Raw genomic sequence first — 22460 nt, 5'->3', positions numbered from 1 at the left:
TCAATGTAAATACTGGTTATTGTTACATCTCTACATATTGGGTATATTGTATGGTATTTAATTTTAATATCCGAAAATTGTTATGAAGACATTAGCGAAAATTACAATGGTAACTTGAAAACAAATCAATAAAACATACTAACGATACATTATTGATTTAAAACGGGTATTGGATGCGTTCGCTGCCTAGGTTGGCTGCGTACTGATCGCATATTTTGATTACCAGTTCAACCTTGTTTGACCGAGTGATGGGAAAATCCAATCCCTGCAGGGATCCATTTCATTTCAATTCATTTAATATATTTTCAAATGTTCGCCACATGGCGAATGATCCTTTAACTTCCCAGTATGATCCTTAAACTTAATATCAAAATTAAATCAAAAAGAGAAGGAATTCGAGTCTCCAAATCCGAATCTCAATCCATCAAACTGTCGCGAGACGATGTAAACCAATGTATGCCAGTCTGAAAATTTCATTAAAATATTTATCTCATTCAAATCACTACTGTTAACTCCCGTGAGTCTTAAACAAATGAAATCTGATTCAAATAACAAATAATTCAAATCTAAACCAATCTTTTACAAAGGGAGCGAATCTTCGAGTGCTCCGAATCCAGAATCTGCCAACACTACTTTTAACGTGACGTTTCAAACATCAAAAAAGCGACATGTAGTGATGGGTTTGTTTCGGATCCATTTCGTGGACCGGACTTATTCAGCTTCCCTTGTGCCAAATAGTATGTTTAGTAAAGGAAACAGCCCATAATCTCTTTTATCTGAAAAACAGTAGTGTGTATCTTCGTTTTTCAGCTAGGACTTCGGCCATCATATACATTTATTTAGTAAAATAACCCAGTTTGCATAGTAATCCGGAACTGAGTGCACCCGAGGGAACGGTTCGACCTCGATCTTGCACGAACGTCAAAACACTGTGCAGTCGTTGAAAAAGCAATACGATCGCAAGGTTGATTTCTGCAAATCAGCTCTCGCAATTCGTTTTCACAAAATCGTTTTGCAAAACCTACGGTCAGCGAATGGAAAACTGGTAAAATACAGTGCACAAAGTGCTGGTGATGATGAAACGATAGTGACGGTACCACATAAGCTTGCGTACGTGATAAATTGCAGAAAGAAAAAGAAGGTGAAAACGCGAACGATCGTAGGAGGAGATCGAATTTCGTCTCGACAATCTCGCTAAAGGTTCGTGATAAAACTGTGTGGAGAAAACAAGTGTATCCATGTAGGAAAGATTATCCATTAGCTGTGTTTTCCGTGCAGTAGTATTCCATAGGTGTGTCCACCTTCCCGATCGATCCGATGGGGTTGCGAGAGCTAATTTACCCCATTGCGTACAAAAATCGACAGACGAAGCTGCTGCGGATGTGCTGCGTACGCACGAAATCTCGTCGAGTTGGATGTGGAAGGAAAAAAGGCAGGGGTAGCCCGGGGTGGATTGGTGCAGTGCTGGCAGAAGAAGACCTTCTGGCAAACCACACAGCGCGAAAACAATGATTTTGTGAAATTTTTGTAACCTTGGCTATCTTTTTAGAGTCTGAAACCGAGCTGGCTGTCGTAAACCTGCGCTGCTTTGTGCCGTTATCAGACGAGTCCCTTTGACCGTCGTGTGGAACCAGGCTTTTCTTATCTTCCTACACTTTTATCGTGGCCCCTGATCCGATAACAACGCCAATGATCTGCCGACAGGTTTCGGGCCGCAAAAATAATTCATCCGGTCAGAAAACGATAGGACGTGGTCGTTTCCCTTCTCGCGGATTCGATTAGCAACATTGAGGGGTGCCAACGAAACACACAACCACCTGCATCGCGGATGTTCAGTAGTGCGCAAAATTTCGTAAGCCTCCGGTGCGTTGTTCGAGGAATTGTTTTTCCTTCGATCATCCGAGACACGAGTACTTGATCAGTTTGTGTGGATGCGATCAGAGGTCGTTGAAACATTGTGATTAAAGTATCGTCATTGAGATTTGTTCTATTATCCTTGTTAGGGAAGAATCTTTACATGATGAAATCACACTGTTTTTTCATCCGCCGAAGTTATCTTAAAAGTATTCAGTCTGTCAGAAAAAGTTGTTATTTTTGCATCGCTGGAGATAACGTCACAACTCGCTCCGATAGCACGAACACCTCGTTTTTAGTGTTCTTTGTGTGGTATTAGTAAAACGAAACAATTCGAAGTGACTCTAGTGTCTATCCAATTATACTTTTCACTGTTGGAAAACCCTTTTGCCTCCTGTATGTAATAGAAGCTACTAAAGCTTCTATTTACCATTCCGTTATTAAAATGTGGCTTGTTTTTTAAATTTTTCTAGATGTGCTGCAGTGTCTAGTGCGGATGTACAATTCTTTCCTCAATAGTGTACGTTCTTATTTGTTATTATATGTGCTGTGCTCATCGTTGCTGATGGTGATGTGTTCGCTGTGTGTAAAAAAGTAAACGAATCCTTCCAGAAGTGCGTAGAGTTCAACGAGAGGGAGGGTAAAAGTAAAAGCCACCAATGATTAGTGCTTATAGTTGAATCGGCTTCCGTAAAAGAATAGTGGTGTATTGAAAAAGTGTTATCAGCTGGTCACTTAAAGTTGTGTGTCAACAGAAAATTGTCGTAACATCAGCAGTTTCAATCAAGCCGTTTGGAATACCATCTTCGGGGGAAAGGCCGAAGCAAGCCTTTTAGTTTGTTTGTTTCCGAGCTTATCCGCAACAACACCATATCGGTAGCTGCAGCATTTGTTGAAAGTAAGTGTTAAAAGGTCTCACTTTGTTTGAATTAAGACAGGGATTTCCTTGTTTGTTCTTGTTTTACGTTCAGGATGTAAGCTTCCCCATTCTGGTTCAGGCAGTATTCCATCGATCGAGATTCCTTCGTTGGGGATTTCCTATGGTGGAGCAGCGTGCAAAGTACAGAAAACAAAACTCACACACTTCTATGACCTCGACAATGAATTCTCGAATGGTATTCGTTTGCACGTTGCGTAGAAGTTAGCAGTGCGTTTATGCGACTCGTCATACTAACCGGTAGTCATTAAATACACGTTTTACATGTTAAAAGAGCTGTATTGTGTCAGCAACGTTTTTTTTTTTCGGTTGGTTGGTTTGTATCTCAAAACACCTACCAACCTGTGCGTTGAAGGTGAGTTACTCCTAATTTAGGGGTTGTTCGGTCGCTTATCAGCCAGCCTGACACTTCCTGCCGCCACCGCTCAGGTTATCACTAATTATTGATTTACCACTACTGGCAGAGGCCTCGAACGGGTTCCAACCGGATTATAAACGAATGTGTTCAATGGACACAACTCTACTCCCTTGTAGGTGGAACAGCTTTTAGCCAGTTGTTCTTGTTCTTTTTAACTCTGTACGATTTTTCGCATAAATTGTAAAATTAGCATCGTACGCTTAATTTATTCAGTTACAAACGAGTGTTCCCTTTTTTCAAACTATCCGACTCCCGTGAATACACTCTCATCCTACAAGAGGTACACAAACAAAGCTTCCCCTTTCAATTTGACTCACTCGAGGATGAAGCCAGTCCAAGAAGCGTCAACCCTCAAGACAGCACACACTCAATGCAAGTCAGAGGTCACTTCTTGTCACTCAACGTTCTGTCCGCGATCACGGATCGGATAAACGGGTCCATCCGTTTGGCCGCAATGGAATGGATTTTTCATGTAGGTGGTTGTTTTCGGTACCCACTTCTCCTAGCAGAACCGATCAAATACATGTTCCTTAAATCTTTTTCGTATCCCTTTTCGCGCTTGCTCATCCAATCTAATTACAACCCAGAATGAATAACCGTGAATCCCGCACGAGAGGAGTCTCCATGCACGGGTGAAGGGGGGGACGCACGGAATCTTGTTGCCAAAAACGGTGACCAACTTGATCGACACTCGGTTTGATCGGTGTAACGACTTTGGAGACGCCCGGGTACCGGTTGACGAAGCGCTACCAGAAACGTGAGGTTTTTAATATTACGCGATGATTACGTACCTTCCTTCCTGTCCATTTCGTGGCCGGTGGAATCCACCAGGTTCGTTTCGTGTGTCCCTGGGTATACAATGTAACAAGAAAGTAAATGTTGCAACCAAAAATAGTCACGCATTCAATTTTAGGAAAAAAGGACAGGTTAATATAATAATTTAAAATATAACGATGACGTGCCACATACGGTTACTTCCTCCTATTTGCCATTTCCCCAAATTCACCATGGTGCTTTCGTTCGTATTTTGGTTGATCTTTCTTTTTCGTCAATTGCATCACCAACACCTCCGACTGCTCGTGTCGTCCTACCTTTTCCTCATTAGTTACCCACACCTGACGTGGTGCAGATGCGGGTGTCACAGCATGCGGCGACTCTGATGACGATGAGGGATGCAAGGGAGGGGAAACCCGGTGGCAATTGGGGAAGGTCTATGTGCGATCTCTTAATTACATACCATAGACACACAGTACGTGCCGCACAGGGGTTGCAGCGCGTCTGCATCGCGCGTGTTTGCAACTGTGTATCAGCGACGACGATGGGGGTTTTTCGGGGGTTTTCTTCGTTTATCTTCTACCAACAGATAAATAGAAAAGAAGGTGACATCTGTGTGTTCCTTATGGCAGGGATGTGTACAGGTAAGACGAGCTTAGTATGGGCTTTGCTCAGCGATACGTTGTCAACGCCTGCTATTATTCGTTGTAGTCCTCAGTTGAAACGAAAAGTAGACACGTCACGTCAGGAAAGTCTACTAACACCCTGCCCAATGACACGCGTCTTGGGTGGTGTGAAGTTTGGGTTCTGATAACAACCGATTCGTTTGTTCCGGAAATAGTAGTTCAGTACTACTGCATGATGATCATATACCATTCAATAAAATACAGAGATGAGGGAAAATAATAATAACAATAACAATCCCTTGACTACGCCAAGCCTACTATATTCTATGTAGTCTAGACATCAAACACATCTCTGTACACACTCTAGCTGTTCCCAATTTTACCAAGCTCCCTGTCACAGACAAGGTCGCCGACTGTAGTTAGGTGCTAATTTCTACAAACGTGTGGTGGGCGTGCTAATAAGTGAAGGCGTACGCGGAACAAAGTCAGTTTCTTGGGTAGTCGTTACCGCTCATTCACCTTCTCCTCAACTCGAACTGGTTCGATTTAATAGAGCGTTCAGATAATGTATTTTGCCAACAATCCATTATGCCTCAGGAGAAGGTAATTGCAATTCCGAAGGATCTTTTAAACGATCGATATATATATTTCCCCTATTCCTGTACCCGATCTACACAATCTGCATCATGATCAAGAAAAGAAAATCTATGATATAAAAGAGTTTTAATAATACTCTTTATTTCTATAGTTTCGTAAAGCGTTACGAACCGTTACGCATGTCCTACTTCCCAGAACTGAGTGTCCACTTCTAGTGCATCCGCATGCAGTAAGTGATCCACAAAACGGGCGCAGAGCATCACGGTTTGGATTCGTATGAATTGTTGTCTGAGTTGGTCCGTTTCCCTCGTCCTCATCACCCAACTTGCCCACATGTTTTCCCTTTCTAGCTTATTGTTGCTACGTTTGACATGGTGCAGTTGTTTCTCGGATCAGTAGTAGTAGTGGTAATAGTAATAATAATAGTAGTAGTAGTAGTAGTAGTGGTTGTTGTTGTTGTGTTGTAGCAGTAGTACTAGTAGTAGTACTAGCCGTTAGGGCACTAGTTTAGTATCTGTTTACTCGATCTTCAACCATTACGCCGGACACACGGCATCACGCCGCCATCCTCCCAGCTCACTTCCTGCCAAGGTCCTCTCGTCTGTTTCCGGAGTCCGACCAGCAGCAGCAGCAGCAGCTTGTGGTTCGCGCGAAAACACGTTGGCGTTACCGGCAGTCGTTCCTCTCCACACCCCAAAATGCGAAATCGTTCCACCACTCGTCGCCGTTGCATACCAATTTTAGTAGCACTCTCCCCCCCTCGGTTGCAGGTTTTCCTTCGAACAGGACAAAGGGAGTGTGGTTTTTCCGTGGGGGAGCTGTGTGCCGGGGGGGATGCTGTAACGATGGACCCGTGGGATAGTTAATGCTATATTATTCCATCCTGAGGAGAGAAAGCGGCTGCCCTGGTCCCACGCCTGCTGGCCAGGGTGGCCATTTTTTGTGGTGGGAATTTTTCATGAATGAACGGGGGGGAGTTACTGTTTATAAATAAAATTCCACCCACCATCGAGCGCGCAAGGAAGTGGAAGGATGGTGTGTGTGTGTACTGGCCAACGGGGGAGCGAGTAGAACGAACTAGGGAACGAGAAAAACCCCTAGGCCAGAGAGAGAAAGTGAGAGAGAGACGGGGAATTTATTATGGGATGCTTACGTTTGGCCTTCGGTGAAGCAGCAGCAGCGGAGGTTTTCGTGAGGTTTCGCGCGCAGAGTAAAAGAAGAAGACAGAAGACGGCCACCGAATGTGCGTTTGAAAATATACGGGGAAAATTTTTGGCAAGCCGCCGTTCGGGCCCCGCTACGTCAGCGAAGAGGGAAGCTATGTTGGCTTGATGGTGGAAAATTGGATTATCGTTATGGATGATTGAGGATCAATAACTTCGGCTCATTTCGGACGCGCGGGGTAAATTAAAACCCATCTTTGGGTTTGTGTGTTTTATTCCCCCACCCCACTCCCCGGCTCTTTGGTGGCTTTTATCCAAACCACAGTAACGTTAATGTAAATATTTTCAGCAATTTTCACACGTTCCGAGTCATTTGCTTAATGTCCTCTCTGGTCACCGAGCCGTGGGGGCAGTTCAGTTGCTGTAATTTTTTGGCACGTAGACGAATTAACCGTTCCATAAACGATGTTGATCGAAACGATTGGCTTTATTGTTCGCGATTCGCAATCGTCATGTTGTTTATATCTTGTTTTTACTCAAAACGATAAACAATCTTTCTTCCCAATGACATATTTTTCTTTCTTGTTTCTATTGAACAGACCCTAATTCTGTTTAGAACAGAAAAGAAAAACAACTCATATGCATTTTTAGTAAACACTCTTTGCCCAAAAGATCTTGTTGCTGAAGAAGCAGCTCCACATTCCTAAGATAATTACCTTACAAACGTTCCACCAACACCGATTCCGAGAAAAAAGGAAGAAAAATCCGTCCATACTTACTTCGTCGGCTTTTCTGCACGCGTCGGTTTTATCTGACGTAAATTGCTTTAATTGAGTTTTCATTAAATGAGGCTTGGAATTAAAAATATGTCTCACCTCGTTCACCCCCCCGCCCCTCGATATCCTTTTTCCGGGTGTTCCTTCTCGCCGATGCTCGGTCGGTACTATTTTCATGTTGCCCCTTCCCTCACCCTTCCCTACACAACACGGAAGGAAAGGATGGGTAGGAGGGGGAGGGTGTGGGGATTCACTTTTCCTCCTCAAACCGTTCGGCTCGATTTTTGCCATTGCTTTTTCTTCGTGGCTCCAAAGCATCATCTCTTTCTCTGTCCTTCGAGCAGTGTGTGTGTGTGTGTGTGTATGTGACCATGTGACCCGTTCTAACCGCTCCCTTGCCCATCACCCCTTACCCCGAATGCAGTGTTTGGAAGCACCCACCTTGTTTGTCGACGTGAGAAGAAGCAGAAGAAACGAACCACCATCTATAGAAGAAAAACTACCGTCCATCCACCCCGGAGTGGGCGAAGGGGGATTCGCGTCTTCGATCGATGGAAGAAGCAACAACAGGTGGTGGTGGTGGACTCGGACTACTTGGGGGAAGGGGTGGGGAGGTGGAGAAGGGTACCGACCGGTGGCCACTGGGTGATGCTTTTCCGTTCAGCTTTATTTTAAGGTGAGAATCTGTCTTCTTTATTTAGAAAATTCCACACCCAGAGCAGGCAGAGCTTCCTCCTCCGTTCCACTTCCTCCCCCCCCTTCTCCCCGCCCCCCTCGCTACCCACACTTGCGGCTCATGCGTCCCCTAGCTTTGTTTCCATCATGGTTTTCCACACCACACCCCAACATTCGCCAGCAAAACAACGAGTTGACAGTGAAAAGTAAAAGGACCGAACGCTTCTCCCGCCGTTAGTGGAGGGATGTGGTGTGCGGGGCTTAATGGGGAGGGAATTGGGAAGGTGTTGGTGGTGTCGAAACAAAACGAGTGGGTGTCACTCTTTTTTGGATTACCGCCGCGCAATCGTTGCGAAAAAAGTGCGGCTTCCTAGGAGGCGGTGGAGAGGAAAAAGGAGAGAGAGAGAGAGTGAGTGAGAGAGAATGGAGATGGTTAATGTGGGCTGTGGCATTTTGCGTCACCAATAACAACCGGGCGGCTCCATCTTCAGGCGTGTGTAGTAGAAGAAACTCCTCATCGCTCATCCGGAATAAATATCCTTCGAATTGGGAGATTGTTTGCTTTTGTTTTTCCACCCATTGGTTGCATTTTCCATTACACCGGTACACGCTTGAGCGTACGAGACAAAGGTACGATCGGTTTGAGTTACCTACTCCACAATCAGGTAGACATGATCGTTTGCTCGCCAGAGGGAAACACGAAGGGAAAACCCACCACCGATCGACGGGAAAAACGACGCCAGTAAAAACGGTGTACGGTGCAGGTGTAAACGCAACAACGGGGCAAGAATTCGCACTACTACTTTTGGAAGGCTATTTTTGGATTTTATCAACATCAGCCTCGGTCTCCCCTCTCCTCCCCGCTGTGCCCACTCGTCTCGCTTTTCACGCTCCTCCGCGTGCTGAAGGATGAACGTGCGTAGATATTTTTTCACCGATGACGTTCCCAGAGAAGAAACGAACAAAATGGGACCTCCTGTTGACTTGTTGAGTTGTTTGTTTGTGGTTTTTCCTGACCGGATTGAACGAATGAATGCCAAAGATGGATAGAATTGGAGATGGCAAGAACATTCCTTAACGAAGCGCATGCAATTCACTTACATCAACCGTAATAGTATTGGTGGGTTTTCCGGTTATTTTGAATAATTTATTTACAATTGTTGCATTTTCATGCGATATAAGATCACCTTTTGCATTCACAACTATTGCTTCTGTTTTTGAACCAATTTCTCGATTCTAGAAGCTTTATCTTAATGGAATCTTTAGGAAAGGGGTAGGAAAATGTTGCAATTTCATTTGATTCAAAACAATAAAATCATGAGCCCTTTAGGTGTGCATTAAATGTGTAAATTTGTATATTAATATACAAATGTTTATTTGTCGTTTTGAGTTTCCATTTTTTAACTCAATTAGGGTTGAATTTGAGGTTTTTTCCGGCTCAATGCCATTTATGCTATTCTAAATGGTTGGGCAAACAAACATGCCCCCAAGATCAAGGTTGTGAAATAGGTCGGAGACGGAAAAGCCACTCTCTCATGGCGGCCGGAACCTGGTGTTTTCCCACTCAGCGCCACGCTTTTCGATTGAACGGTCCGTTGTTTATCTCTGATCTGAAACAAAATTGCCTCACGATGACACTGTTGCAGTCCGACGGACTCACCTGTTCCCTCGTCCGGTGATGAACTTGTTACAAATTGTGCTATCGTGATGTAGTAACACCTTGGCCCCGCATGCGTCTCTAAGCTCGAGAGAGAGCATACATTTTGCTTCAGCAGCTGTCGGTACCGTAAATTTACCCATTCGCTCACCCATTTGCCCCTCTTCCTGGGGCCCCTTGGGAGGGAAAATTTTCCGTCCAATATTTGTAAAATTGCGCAAATTAAATGAGTCGTTGAACTGTCGTCGGTTTCGGTTTGGCGCACCGGACGCCGCCAACAGGAAACGGAACGACAGACCCCGTACCAGACCGGGTTAACCGAGCGGGGAAGGCCCGTGGAGGACAATATCGTTCGGCGATGCGTGGAAAATGATGATCTTCACGTTCTAATCGTTAACAACGTTTTATAACGCGCGTGCAATACGGACTTCTCTCTCTCTCTCTACTACTTTTAAGTAAACTCCGCATCGACAACAACTTGCGCATCGTTTTATTGCGGATGGAATTGCTTTGCCTAAAACAGGGGGAAAAGCCACGATCTTTCGGGCGGGGCGAATATTAAATGCCGCGCATCGGCGGTTGTTTATTGCTTCTACGGAATTCACCGAATTTCTCCATATACACTGGAGGAAACAAGAATAGCACCACCCTGTTTTTTGCCAATATTTTTTTATATTTCCATAAAATTGGAGCTTTTTCGTGCTTGGTACGTTATTACAATCAGTTTCACAACTTTCCAGTAGATTAAGGACGCTTTAATGCGGAGAATTACCATTTAAACCAAAAAAGCCTAAAAATGGGGAGGAAATAAAAATAGCACCACTTTGGTTGTCGGTTCAGCAATTGAAGATATTCTAACAAAACCTCAATTAAAATAAAGTTTAATCATTTTATTAGTAAATATAAGCTTATTTCTATCTAATCCCTTCAATACGCGGGGATTTGGAGGTACAAAATACATTTTTTCAGCGAGTTCTGCTCATGGCGCTCCCAGCATTCACGAATACGAATTAGCACGTAATTGTTGCTTCATTGTTTGGCATTTGAAGTCAACCATGAATAGGCCAAAGGTTTTTTACGCGATTAGGATACAAAGAGCCTGCTGGCCACCTTGATAGCTTCATTCTTATATCAGGAATTCAGCTTGTAGTTAACATCAACTCATGGAATCCGTTATATTTTTATTGGAAAACGAAGTCTAAGCTCATTTATGTTTAATTTTGTGCAATTAATCTTGTTTCTAGTATATCAAACTTCATTCTCAGTCAGATGCATGACAAGGTAAGCTTTCGTTGCAGTGAGAGAACTCCCCATATCAATGGTTTAACACCACAAACGTTCGGGCTCATTTTAACACCAGGTTCTTGTTGAAGATCTAGCTAAAAGTATTGTCAAAAATGTAGGAAACCAAGAATGAACTTTATTTAGCCTGAAAAGAACTTTTTTTCATGCGTCGCTGCAACAAGTATACCTTAAAGGGAATTTGAACCGATTCAATGCATGTCGCTCTGTCATGTTGGACTTGCGGAATATTTGTGGCTACTTGTAGCTTTCCCCGTTCAACGTAATTTGCTGCAAACGTGTTATTGGCATCTTAAGTTGAATTCTGCATGATTTAGAATCACTATTCGTCCCTGGCTTGCTCCTTATTTATAAATTATTCGCATATCCATCTCCGTCAGCTGGGTTTTACTCCCGCGTTGGTCCTTGTGGCCGTCGTTACCGGAATGTTTCATCAACCCTACTGCTATGATATGTAATCGGAAGGTTTTTAGACCGATTTTCAGGGAACAGGCCTCTGCTACCATGGCCAGTTTTGATGTTTAGCTCGGTTTTAACGAAGCGATACTGTTCCTGACCCATGTCTGCTAAATGGCTAGGAAAATCAAATAACACACGACTAATAATATTTAATTTCTATAGTTTAGGTTCCATACTAACTACTAATATCTTAAAAACTCAATTAAGATTATTAGTTTTTTAAATATCTTCAATTGCTGAACAGAAAACCAAAGTGGTGCTATTTTTATTTCCTCCCCATTTTTAAGCTTTTTCCGGTTTAAATGGTAATTCTCCACATTAAAGCGTCCTTAATCTACTGGAAAGTTGTGAAACTGATTGTAATAACGTACCAAACTCGAAAAAGCTCCAATATTATGGAAATGTAAAAAATATTGGCAAAAAACAGGGTGGTGCTATTCTTGTTTCCTCCAGTGTATTTAGCATGACATTCCACGCTGCGAAGTCGAATTTGTAGAGTAGCGCTTCGTCGTTTTTCGCACACGGAATGGAATGTCGCTGGACTTTCCTTCTCTCTTTCTCGCTCTCTCTTTCTCTTGTTTGAATATGGCTAGTTTGATGGACGAGGAAATCCCCACCGTCGACCATTCCAGACCGATGGGAAAATCTCGGCGGATAAAATATGTACTTCTGTTTTACGTCACGACGAGATTTTCTTATGGCATCGTTCTTTCCTTAGTAGTCTATCGTTTGAACGCGCAATCGAATCAAACCCACAGTGACCGACGCAATGTTAATTGAAATGAAGACTTTCATGTTTTTTTGTTCATGTTTTCTAATATTTTAATTTTTGTTTGGTTCTAGTGGATTTTCCAAGAATTTTTTAATGATTGTCGCTTCTCATTTCCACGAACTGTGCACTTAATCTTTTGCCGGTCGATTTTACTACGTTCGTTTCATTAGACTCAAAGGCGTTATATTTTTCTGTTTTGGAATTCCTGGAAATTCTCAGTGCCACACGTGTCGCGTTAGCACTACCAATCAGTCTTTCCGTGGAAAATCAAGAAATATCGTTCGAATGATCGTCTTAAATTTCATTCGAAACGACGTAATGTACATCGCACATTACCAAATTTTGCAGGTCAAGAACACTCTCGTGTTCGACGATCTTGCGATGACTTTGTGCCACTTCAATTTTAATTTAGATTCACCAAACAACGCGCCTAAGCATGATGGATCGCCGGATTGTGAGGGTAATTTTAATGTACGACCCATGCGGGTGTCCTTTTTTGTTTGCGCCGGGTGGGCGGGGGTGGGGGGGGAGGCGATGGGACAACACCGCACTGCATAAAATACAACTTTACCGCTTCTCGTCGATCCGTCGTTGACGGATGAATGGGTTGTGTGATTTAATGGTGCGCATTATATTTGTGTGGATTGCAGTTTTTTTCACACTCCTTCAGGAGAGAGAGAGGGGGTCCGATAGAAGAGCGTGATAAACAATCGGCACCTTGTCAGTGATGCTCAACCTCAACTACAATTTAAACGCTTACTGTTTTTAGCTGTTTTTTAACAAAGCTTCTGATTAGTGTGGCTACTAGATTGAATTTAACGAAGGCTTTTTTCATGATCGTTAAAACATGCTGGGAGGGAAACCAATGGTTGAGAAACTCTGCCCCATGCAAACGAATTGTCACACGCTGCGGGTATATCATTGGCCCAGTAACATTCGTCAACTTCCTTTTCCTGCTCCTCTTTTCCGTTATCCGTTTCCGTTGTTGGCTTGGTGGAACAACGGGGTGGTGGCAAGAGGTGGATTTTATAAATAAAACTGCACCCCTAATGAATATGTTTTCGTCTATCAGCGACGGGACTGCGCTTACCTTCACGTTCGCTTTCACTTATCCCCTTTTTCTTCGTGAGTTCTCTCCTCCGGCTGGTTTTTTCGTACGGACTTTGTAAAGACTTTAAACGAATCGGCTATTTGTCGGTTTTTATTTAAATAATAATAAAATAAACTGTAAACTAATAAACAAGAAAGGCATCTCATCGGCTTTTGGGTGTCTTTTCAATTGTTGATCGGAATGTTGCCATGCATCAAACAGTGAAAGAAAGGTCTGTGCACTGCTTGGGGCGCTTAAAGGAACCACTTACTATTGAGCCCCCTTTTCGATGGAGACGCTTGGTGCCTCTTGTGTGGAATGCTTTCACGGCGGACGTGACGTCGGAAAATTATGACCCTGCAGATGGCGGCGGGTCGAGAACGAAAGCCGAGTCGGGACGATTTATAGAGGGATTTCGGTGTCCTATCGCGTCAATGTTGGTCGAATCGGTGGGGTTCCGTTTCGGTTCCTTCAAGAAACATTTGGCGACGACATAAAACCGGACGGTGGCGATGGGTTTCCTCCCTCGGGGGGACGGAGGGACGGTGCGGGTATACGTGTCGCAACGGTGGAATTTTGTTTTTACTTTTCTCTTCCCCTTCTCCCATTCACCCCCTCCTTACTTCGGTGGTGATAGTGGAATCAGACGAAAACATTCGCGACAGATTTGTTACGTGCGAATGTGCGAATGTCTTTGGCGTCGTCATACCTCGCGCTCTCCTCCTCCCCACTAGCGTTCCCGGGTGGTGTCCCGACCTTGAACCCGAAGTGGGTCGTTCGGTTGTGGGGTGGAATTTTTACGACCGTAATGCAATCCCGCCGACCGAGCGTTTTCCAATTCCGTAATCAAAATTATATAGTCCGCACTGCATGGGGAGGAAGTTTCATATTTCAACGGGTTTTTGGGATGCCACACAAAGATTCAAAAATAATTTACCTTAACATAGCTCAAATTGCGTAATCGGAAAATTATTTTGATGGGATTTTACTTAGAAAATCCTTAGAAACTTAGAAATATTTTCCAATTGTGTACGCCTAAATGAAGCATCTGATTATGTTGAACAAAAAAGCTTCCTTATCATCGAGCAGCTACCGCAGCTTATCTCCATTATTTTCCGTTTATCAGGCTCGTGCTGGGGATGCTACCCGGAAACAGTAATCCAAGGAGGCGAGGCACGTGAGAGCTTAAAAACTGTTTCCATCGAAATGGCAAATGATAAGTCGAGAGGATATTTTTAGACATGTTTGAACGGACACAATTTTTTAAACCACCAGTCAACCTTTTAGAACTACTGTTAGATATCAAATGACCGTCATTTTACTTGCAAAATTATTTCAAATTATGCTTCAGAGTGCGCCGAACTATCGAAAGTAATTCAAAAGGCGTCCAGTTATTGAAAAGTCACGCTAATGCTGACAACACCAATGCGATTTTCCTGCTATTTATAGACCGTGATTACATGCACATTTCGCTTGAAACTGTTCTCTCATCCTCGTTTGGCGTGTCTTATCTCCAACGAAGGCGGCCCCCACAGCTGCCCAGTAAACGATAAGCGAACAACAAAATATATGTGATTGCAAAGGAGAGGGAAAATGGCGTACTTTTTTTTTTGTTGTAGCTTTTTACCACAACCATTGAGAACATGGGGAGACGTTGCACCGGTTTAGGTCAGTTGGCGTCAGCGTATTTGTTTTGGAACTGGGAGTCCCCCTTCAACTGCGGGAATCGCCTGTTATCGGAAACAGTTGGGCGTTTCAGTGTTGATGGACATCAACGAAAAAATACTTGATAGTGTGTTGTTGAGTATGGGATTGGGGGTTTGTATTTTAAATAAACATTTTACGTGCTTTGATTGCGTTTACCAATCTGTCTAAGCATGTAAATATTTACTCCAATAGTTGGAATTTAAGTTGTTTATCGCTAATCTTTTGTTTGTTCCCTAAACATCTCCTTACTTTGTAGCTTAGATTTCGGGTTACACAATTCAATCGATTATTTTCGAGGCCGTCATCAAATAAAATGTTATGTGCTTTGATGGAGACCAATTTGGAGGAAGGAGAATGCTTATCGATGCAGTACTTCCGCTCAGCCCAGTTTGTGGAGGCAAACGATGGTGGGATAAATGAAATTGCACAAACAAGGTCCAGCCCGTGTGTCGGTGGCGTAATTCCCTCCGACGAAACGCACGGGGTGAAAAGGAATTCCGCGATGTTGATATAGTGCTTATCAGTTATCTGGGGGGAGCTCACACGTTATACGGGTACGGATATTTACATGTGAGTGTGTGTGTGTTTGTATCCCTCCCAAAAGGCGAACGAAAGTGACGGTGTAAATTTTAGGGTTGTCCGCACCATTCACATGACTGACACGAGGGCGATATTTCGCTTTTTTTTTTATCCATCACATTTTTCGCTCCATTGATAACGAAAGACTCCATTCGGTGGGCTCCATGGGGTGTAACATTTTTTTAATCGGTCACTTGACACCAACGAGCCGAGCGTGTAAACCGCTGCGGAACAGCTGCGTGACTTTTGGGGTAAGTTGTTTGCCGTTTGCAAAGGTTGCTGCAAGTTCTGTGAACTGGAAATGGGCCACAAGCACAATGTGCACAATGTGGTCTGTTCACGACTGTATACTTTATTTATTTATTGAACGTTTTGTAAAGACATTTGTTTTAAGCTTGCTTTCATAAACTGATTCTTCCTCACTTTTTTATTTTGCAGAATCTATGAGCCCACCGAGGATGGCAGAGTATGGCGACTAATCCCTTCAAGCATCCGCCGCCGACTTCCAGCACTAGCGAGAACAACTGTAGCACCTACGACGAGTACGATGAACAAGCGCCACTGCGGCATTCGTCGGCACCAGCAACACCAGCAGGCTCAAGTGTCCCGTCCACACCGGACAGTAGCAGTATCCTAAAGCAGCGTGCACCGTGCGCCTGCTCCAACATCAGCATTATGCAGCTGTTCCACGAGATGAAGCAGAAGTATCCTACCGTCCCGGACACGGTCGTGTCGGAGCTGGTCACGCAGAACTGCCACGATCGACCGGCGTGCGTGAGCAAGCTGGAGGAGGCCGTCCTCGGGACGCCCGCCCAGACGACCTACCCCGCCCAGTCGATCCACAGCGGTAGCCTGAAGCGGCGCAGTGCGGAACAGCGGAGTCGACAGTCGGGCGGCAGCAGACAGGATGGAAATGGCTTTAGCAATAGTAACAGCAGCAGCAACAGCAGCACCAGCAGTCGGGAGAGTAGCGTAGATAGTAGCAGGTTGCGGGGAGCCATCAACGGAGGGCCTCAGTTCGTGGTAAACTCCGTTGGTCCATCTGGCGCAGGCGGGGGAGGAGGTCTTCATGATAGACTAGCAGGGGATGGCAGAGTGCCAACAATACCACACCGTCCTACGACACTCGCTTTCGGTACTTCGAGTTCCCCAATGGGATACGCGGGTGGTGGTGGTGTTGGTGGAAGTGGTATACCACCACCTCCACCGACTCGCCCTCATCGGACGGCACCGGCTTGCCCACCCAGCGGGTCGCTGGCTACGTCCACCATAACGACCACAACGACCGCAAGCAGTAATGCCGATTTGGGTGAAACGGTTAACCTGCAGGTGAATGTAACCGTATCCCCCAAGCCTGGAGGCCCGCTGCATGTCGGGCAGCGCCATACTTCGACGATCTCGCTCCAACCGGAACCACCGTACTCGCGGGAACTAGCCCAAGTTAGTAGTACCTTCAACAGTGGTGTGGTACCAGCGTCAGCAGGCCATGCAGCCGGACCCTCGCAGGGCAATTCATCTGGTGGCGTCTCTGGAAGCAATGGGAATACCGTTGGAGCTGGCGGTGGAGGACGTAGCTCGACGTCGGTCAATCTGACCTTGCGGCAACCGACAGACGGACGGCCTCACTCTCCCATCCACATCCACGCTAGCCCCCTCAAGTATACGTCGGGGAACTTCAACGCCCAGGCCGGCATCCAGTCGAAGCTGGAGGTTACCTTCGGCGAAGGTTTCGGGTCGTTCAGTGCGATGCGTGCCCATATCCCCGGGTACGAATCGTACCAGGGAACGCACAGGCCGTTGGACACACAGACGACATCACTCAACACCTTACAGTATCAACAACAACAACAACAACTGCAGGAGCCTCTGTTTGAGCAGCGAGATAGCTATCGATATCAGTCGCCCGGAACTGCGATGCCATCCCGCTTTCAGACACCGTTATCATCCTCCTCGCCTCTTCCCAGCGTGGTGCATAGAGTGCAGACGCCCCGTGGTCTTATGGGAGCCCTCAGAGGAGGGTCGCTGTTTGCTACCGGTCGGCAACTAGAGAACGATGGACTTACGAAGGAAATGCGGTACCAAAATTTTGTTGTGGCAGGTAAAGTACAAAAAGTCTCAACAATCTCGCACAATCATAATAGGCGTATTTTCAAGTTCATTCTTGTTCTTCATACTCCTGGAACGCGCGATTGACTTTAAACTATTATCACTGTGATGTTCGTGTCAATGTGGGCTTGGTTTTCGATTGAATCGAAGCTAGGTTCAAAGGAATGATAATTAATATTTAAACAAACATAGCTCTAGCTGTGCGATAAGCCACATCATAGTGTTTTCGAGTATGACGCCATCGGATTGAGCAATGGGTTATCAGAGAAAAAAGTTCGTATGCACCGGCCAATTGATAGGGAAAATCTGAGAACTTGCAACGAATTCCTTGTACAAATATTGATAAGAACAGCAATAGGCGATACTTCGGCTAGAAGCTAGGGACAGCAAAAAAACACCCGGCGAAGCTCGGTTGCTACGATCGGTTGCTACGACTTGCTTGTACACGTCTGAAGTCTAATCAGTCGCGCTTTATACGTTGTCGCAAAGCGTACGACACATACCGGCCGTCGTACTACTACCGCGCAGCACTTTCATCTCGATCAATGTGTGTCCATTCCACAGAAATGGCCGTCTCGCAGCAGCTGGAGCAGAAACAGAGACTAAGTCGTGAGGTGGAGAGGAAGCAGATCCAGTTCGAGTCGATTTGTCGCGAAATCTTCGTACTGCAGCAACCCTTGCTGCACATCGACGCGGAGCTGCTCGATCGGGAGGTATTGCTTTTAGCAGCGGAAGTCGAACAGCTACAGAAGGAGGTGGACTCGTGCGATGATGAGGAGGCTCGTGCAGCCGTTGCCATAGGATCCTCGATAACGGACGGATTGAGTGCACTGAGCGTCGAAGGAGGTATGTTTATTTTGTCGTGCGTTGTAGATGTTTGTTTCATAATGAAGCCTCCTTTCTCTACATTCTGTTGCTGTTGTAGGATCACCAATGCTCCCATCGGGTGCAAGCAATGCCGCGGTCGTTAATCGTCCGCCACGTCCTCCGAGACCACCACCTCCAAGGGCCACTACGCAATCACCGTCTCGTACCAGTTCCGGTAGCATTACACCCGGTACTCCTCTTTTAGCTAGTGTTCCTTTCGGTGGTGGCTGTCCGGGGGCCGCACACACCTCTTCCTCAGGCTCTTCTCCCTGCTCAACGTCCTCCTCAATAAACTACGGAGTAGGGAATGGTGATCCAACGTCCACTCGACTACATCCTCCCGGCAGCAGCGCCAGCAACATAGCAGGCGGTGACGAACAGGCAGCGGCCTCCGGCTCGAATCAACCCTGGACCTGCACTCTTTGTACATTCCAAAACCACGAACTCATGACCTCGTGTGAACTCTGCACGTTGCCGAAAGCATCCGGTAGTAAAACGCAGCTTCCCGAAAACGCGCAAAGATCAGGCCTAGCGGTGGCCACCACCTCCAATGCGGTCTCCGGGACAGACGTGTGCGATGGTGGTGGTGTTCCTGTAGGTGTCGCTCTGCTAAGGCGTCAGCACCTTTCGGTGGACACAGGTGTTGCGGCGGCTGCTGCTGCGGCAGCGGCGGCTGCTGCGGCTGCTGTTGTTGGCGCGTCGGTCGGACCTTCAACGGCTCCACCTTATCCGGGTGGTTGTGAAATGCCACCACCATCCTTTGCCTCCCTTTCCTGCCCTTCATCCAACCCCTCGATTGCGCTACAAACAACATCCCAAACCTCCCAACAACTCCAGCAACCGGGCCAACAACATCCAACCCAGCAGCAGCAGCAGCAGCAACAGCCGAACCCACCTCCGTTGCAAAATGCTCAATATCAGAAATCATCCATCGAATGCTAAACTAACAATGCGCGCGACAAATGACCAAAGTGTGTCCGATGGTGTTGCACTGCATGACGAGTGGCCGGCATATAAGACGGATTACGGCCCCAATGTTTTCGGTAGGGCTTTTCAACATATTTTTTTTTTCTGCATGCCAGAGAGTACGTGATTTAAAGGACACTTGTGCATGGTTTTGTACCAGACACGATTTTCGTCCATCGTGGTGTGTTGCTGTGTTGGAATGGTTATTTTATTATCTTTTTGATTTCGTTTTTATTACTACGAACACTTTATGCTAACCAACAGTATGATGTTCTAATTAACTACTAGTTAACTTCTTTATAAATGTATGCCTTGCGTGGATTGATACAAATTAATGCATTATGGCCCACACCTTTATTCACTTTATACACGTTTGCATATTTATCTACTCGAACAAACGCTTTGTCAGGTTATTTCTTTTCCGCTCGTTTTCTCAACAAACGTTTCATCCTTCCTTTCACTTGGGACCACACCAAGCTACCGAAAGATGGGAATCTAATGTGATACATTGTGAGGATGGAAAATTATGTCGAAAAAAAGTAATCGACGCACTTCAAGTTAACGGTAGAGTTTCCGTCGGAAGAATGGAGTTGTTTCATTGGAACTGTGCTTCCTTCTGCTTGGAAGTATTATCAGGGAACTATAAGTAAGATAAAGCGCATGATAAGTGTAGATTTTTTATTATATTTAATTAAATTCATAATTTTACTCAGGCAGGAGAAAAAAAAAATACAAAAACAGTTAACAGACTGTTTTTCAGACAATATTTTGGCAAATACTTTGATAACGATCATACTTATACGAGTTTATCCGTCTGAAAACACAATCGAAACCCGTTGTACAGTCGCTGATTACAATCTACCTTGCGTTAGAGCGTTATCACACACTGTGCGTTTAAAAATAGAAATATCAGTCGCATGGTAGCTGTGCCATTGTAGCTGTGCAGGCGCTTAAGTAACAAAATAGAAGCAAGTGCCGTTTGATGGTGGCGTTACCCTCCCTTTATAAACCAACGAAAGGGAATATGTATTCACTCGCTGCGTTCCTCCATTCCCGAGGTGCAAGACATTGCCTTTTTGCATTCGCTTGACGCCAGCTACCACCCTTTGATGCTGCGCTAAGGAGCCATTGCCCCTTGTGGGGAAGATCAATGGGGACACATTTCTAACACCTTCGTATGATGTGTCGGCGGCATAAGAAAAAGAGTACGTCGACTTTACGACATCGCATTGCGACGCCGTGGAGCGTTTGTCCTATGTTGAGCGGATTGTGAACGATATGTGCTTGATTAGTCGCGGATTGTTTTTATTTGTTTGGCGCTAGATGAATGATCAAGCCATGTGTTAGTGCAGTTAGGGAAGCGTTTGCTTAGATTAATGCCCATGAAGAATGGAGGACCGGCGGCGATCTTTAGATTATAAACGTGTTGCTTTTTTATCATCATTTAGAAGTGCTGTTTAGAACATTAGAGACAAAAAGACATTCCAAAAGTGTCCTCATAGCATGTAGCCGTTACATAATGCAGGTCGTTGATTATTTGTGAAAAAAAAATTTGAAAACCCATTCTAAATATAAATTAATCATGCTACGTGTACCGTAAATCATTACAATCGGCAATGTATGTCACAAATTTATTGTAACGTTTAGACTGTTTGATTCTCCTATCCGAAAAGTGTATACATTTTACACAGTGTTTCTCCCTTCAATATAGCTTTGCATGATATTTGGCTGTGCATGTTTTTTCTTTTCTGAATTACCGTTAACAATGGTAGCATAGATGAATGAATAAAATAGTGTGTTTTAAAATTGAAATCTAAATGCGCATAAGAGTGCTTTCATGCAATCATTCATTAATGCAATCCAGCTTTGGATTAATTGTTTAAATTACCAACAGTTTAATATATAATGGGGATGTGTTTTTGTATTTGGTACCATTTCAGTCGTAGCATCAGGCCAAGATATACTTATTTATCTCTCACCAGGACAAAACAGTAGGTTTCCACCATAAGCTCACACTGGCTATAATGTTCTCCAACCTAGTTCGCTAACACCGATCCACTTCCTTCCAGAGATCATACATTCGTGGATCGTATCATAGTAACCATCCGTAAGGGATCTAACCCTTGCATTCGCCGTACTACCGGAAGTGAAGATAAATAGACAGAGCCCCTGAGGATACCGGATCTTGGTGATGGAACGTCTAACGGAAGTGCTCACCCAGTTGAATTCGGTTCTAGACGAACGAGAATCGGAGGAATCTGGAATTGTGCTCTGGCTGTGGGATCTTCGTTGGAGCCATCTATGACATCGTGCTTTTGTAGAGCCAGACTGAACCTCTAAACTAGGAGTACATTTCATGTAAAAGTTTTGCGTTGTTGGAGGGTGAAACGCTATCTCGGAACGGTGCAGACGCAACGTAACAAACTGTTGAATGTATTTTTTGTTTAACACTTAGCTGTATTTATTTCGTTACAAGCGGCAGGATAAAGAAAAACAGGAGATACATTTGTGTTAAGTTTTCGATTTTTCTATATTGTTTATTTATTACTGTTGTGCTAGGAGAAACCATTCTGTTTAACATGCATACTACTACTTATCTCTTAGCGGGCCCTTCCGATTTCGAGATGCAAAGCGTCTAGAAGTTACCAATCAATTCCTGATAGTTCCTGAACAATTGTTTTCATTTGTTTGCTTTTAAGAGACAGGCGTTTTCTTTGATTCGTTACCTCTTTTACCCATCGGAATACTCTGCAGAGGAGGGAACAACAGTATCAAAGTTTCATTCTGTTAACAACGAAACAATCTTGTAGCTGGGTCCAGGGTTCTGTAAACTGGATTCGCAAGCGCCTATAAAGTATACGTAAACAAAACAGCATAATAAAATAAGAAATACTACAACATCTTCAACGGTTCAGCGAGCACATGGTATGGGCGTCATAACGTTCCGAAAATGTACGGCAACTGAAAACGAACAGCGCTTGAAGGGTGTGCTAGTCTGGAGCAATACCTTTACAAATAATGGTATTACATTGACCCTTGGTGGTTTTTTCTTCAAATTTTGAAAAGTGTTTTTTCGATAATTGCAGCAAATGTTGGATCGAACCCGAAATTTTGAAAATTGATTGAGTAAACTAT

At 44.6% G+C, this 22460-nt stretch overlaps 1 protein-coding gene across 3 annotated transcripts; it reads left to right on the top strand.

Annotated features, from left to right (window-relative positions):
• The first annotated feature begins 955 nt into the window (after positions 1-955).
• On the top strand, positions 956-22172 carry LOC131261426 (uncharacterized). Of its 3 annotated transcripts, XM_058263458.1 has the most exons (5): positions 956-1200; positions 15825-17484; positions 18057-18338; positions 21266-21316; positions 21395-22172. In XM_058263458.1, exons 2-5 carry the CDS (start codon positions 15855-15857, stop codon positions 21421-21423), a joined length of 1992 nt encoding a protein of 663 aa, XP_058119441.1. In that variant the 5' UTR covers positions 956-1200; positions 15825-15854; the 3' UTR covers positions 21424-22172. The 3 variants fall into 3 exon arrangements, with proteins under 3 accessions (XP_058119441.1, XP_058119439.1, XP_058119440.1); XM_058263456.1 differs by lacking the exons at positions 21266-21316; positions 21395-22172 and adding an exon at positions 18418-20123; XM_058263457.1 differs by lacking the exons at positions 956-1200; positions 21266-21316; positions 21395-22172 and adding exons at positions 2628-2752; positions 18418-20123.
• Positions 22173-22460: the final 288 nt, after the last annotated feature.

Source organism: Anopheles coustani, chromosome 3, assembly GCF_943734705.1.
Source record: "Anopheles coustani chromosome 3, idAnoCousDA_361_x.2, whole genome shotgun sequence".
NCBI classification, from domain to species: domain Eukaryota; kingdom Metazoa; phylum Arthropoda; class Insecta; order Diptera; family Culicidae; genus Anopheles; species Anopheles coustani.
Note: the sequence above shows the minus strand (reverse complement) of the source record. Positions and strands in the feature narration are given on the sequence as shown.

Excerpts from the sequence above, each read along its gene's own strand:
- LOC131261426 (XM_058263456.1), top strand. The coding sequence starts at position 15,855 with ATGGCGACTAATCCCTTCAAGCATCCGCCGCCGACTTCCAGCACTAGC. Across the intron at positions 17,485-18,056 it reads CCAAAATTTTGTTGTGGCAG|AAATGGCCGTCTCGCAGCAG; the intron begins GTAAAGTACAAA and ends TCCATTCCACAG. Across the intron at positions 18,339-18,417 it reads TGCACTGAGCGTCGAAGGAG|GATCACCAATGCTCCCATCG; the intron begins GTATGTTTATTT and ends TTGCTGTTGTAG.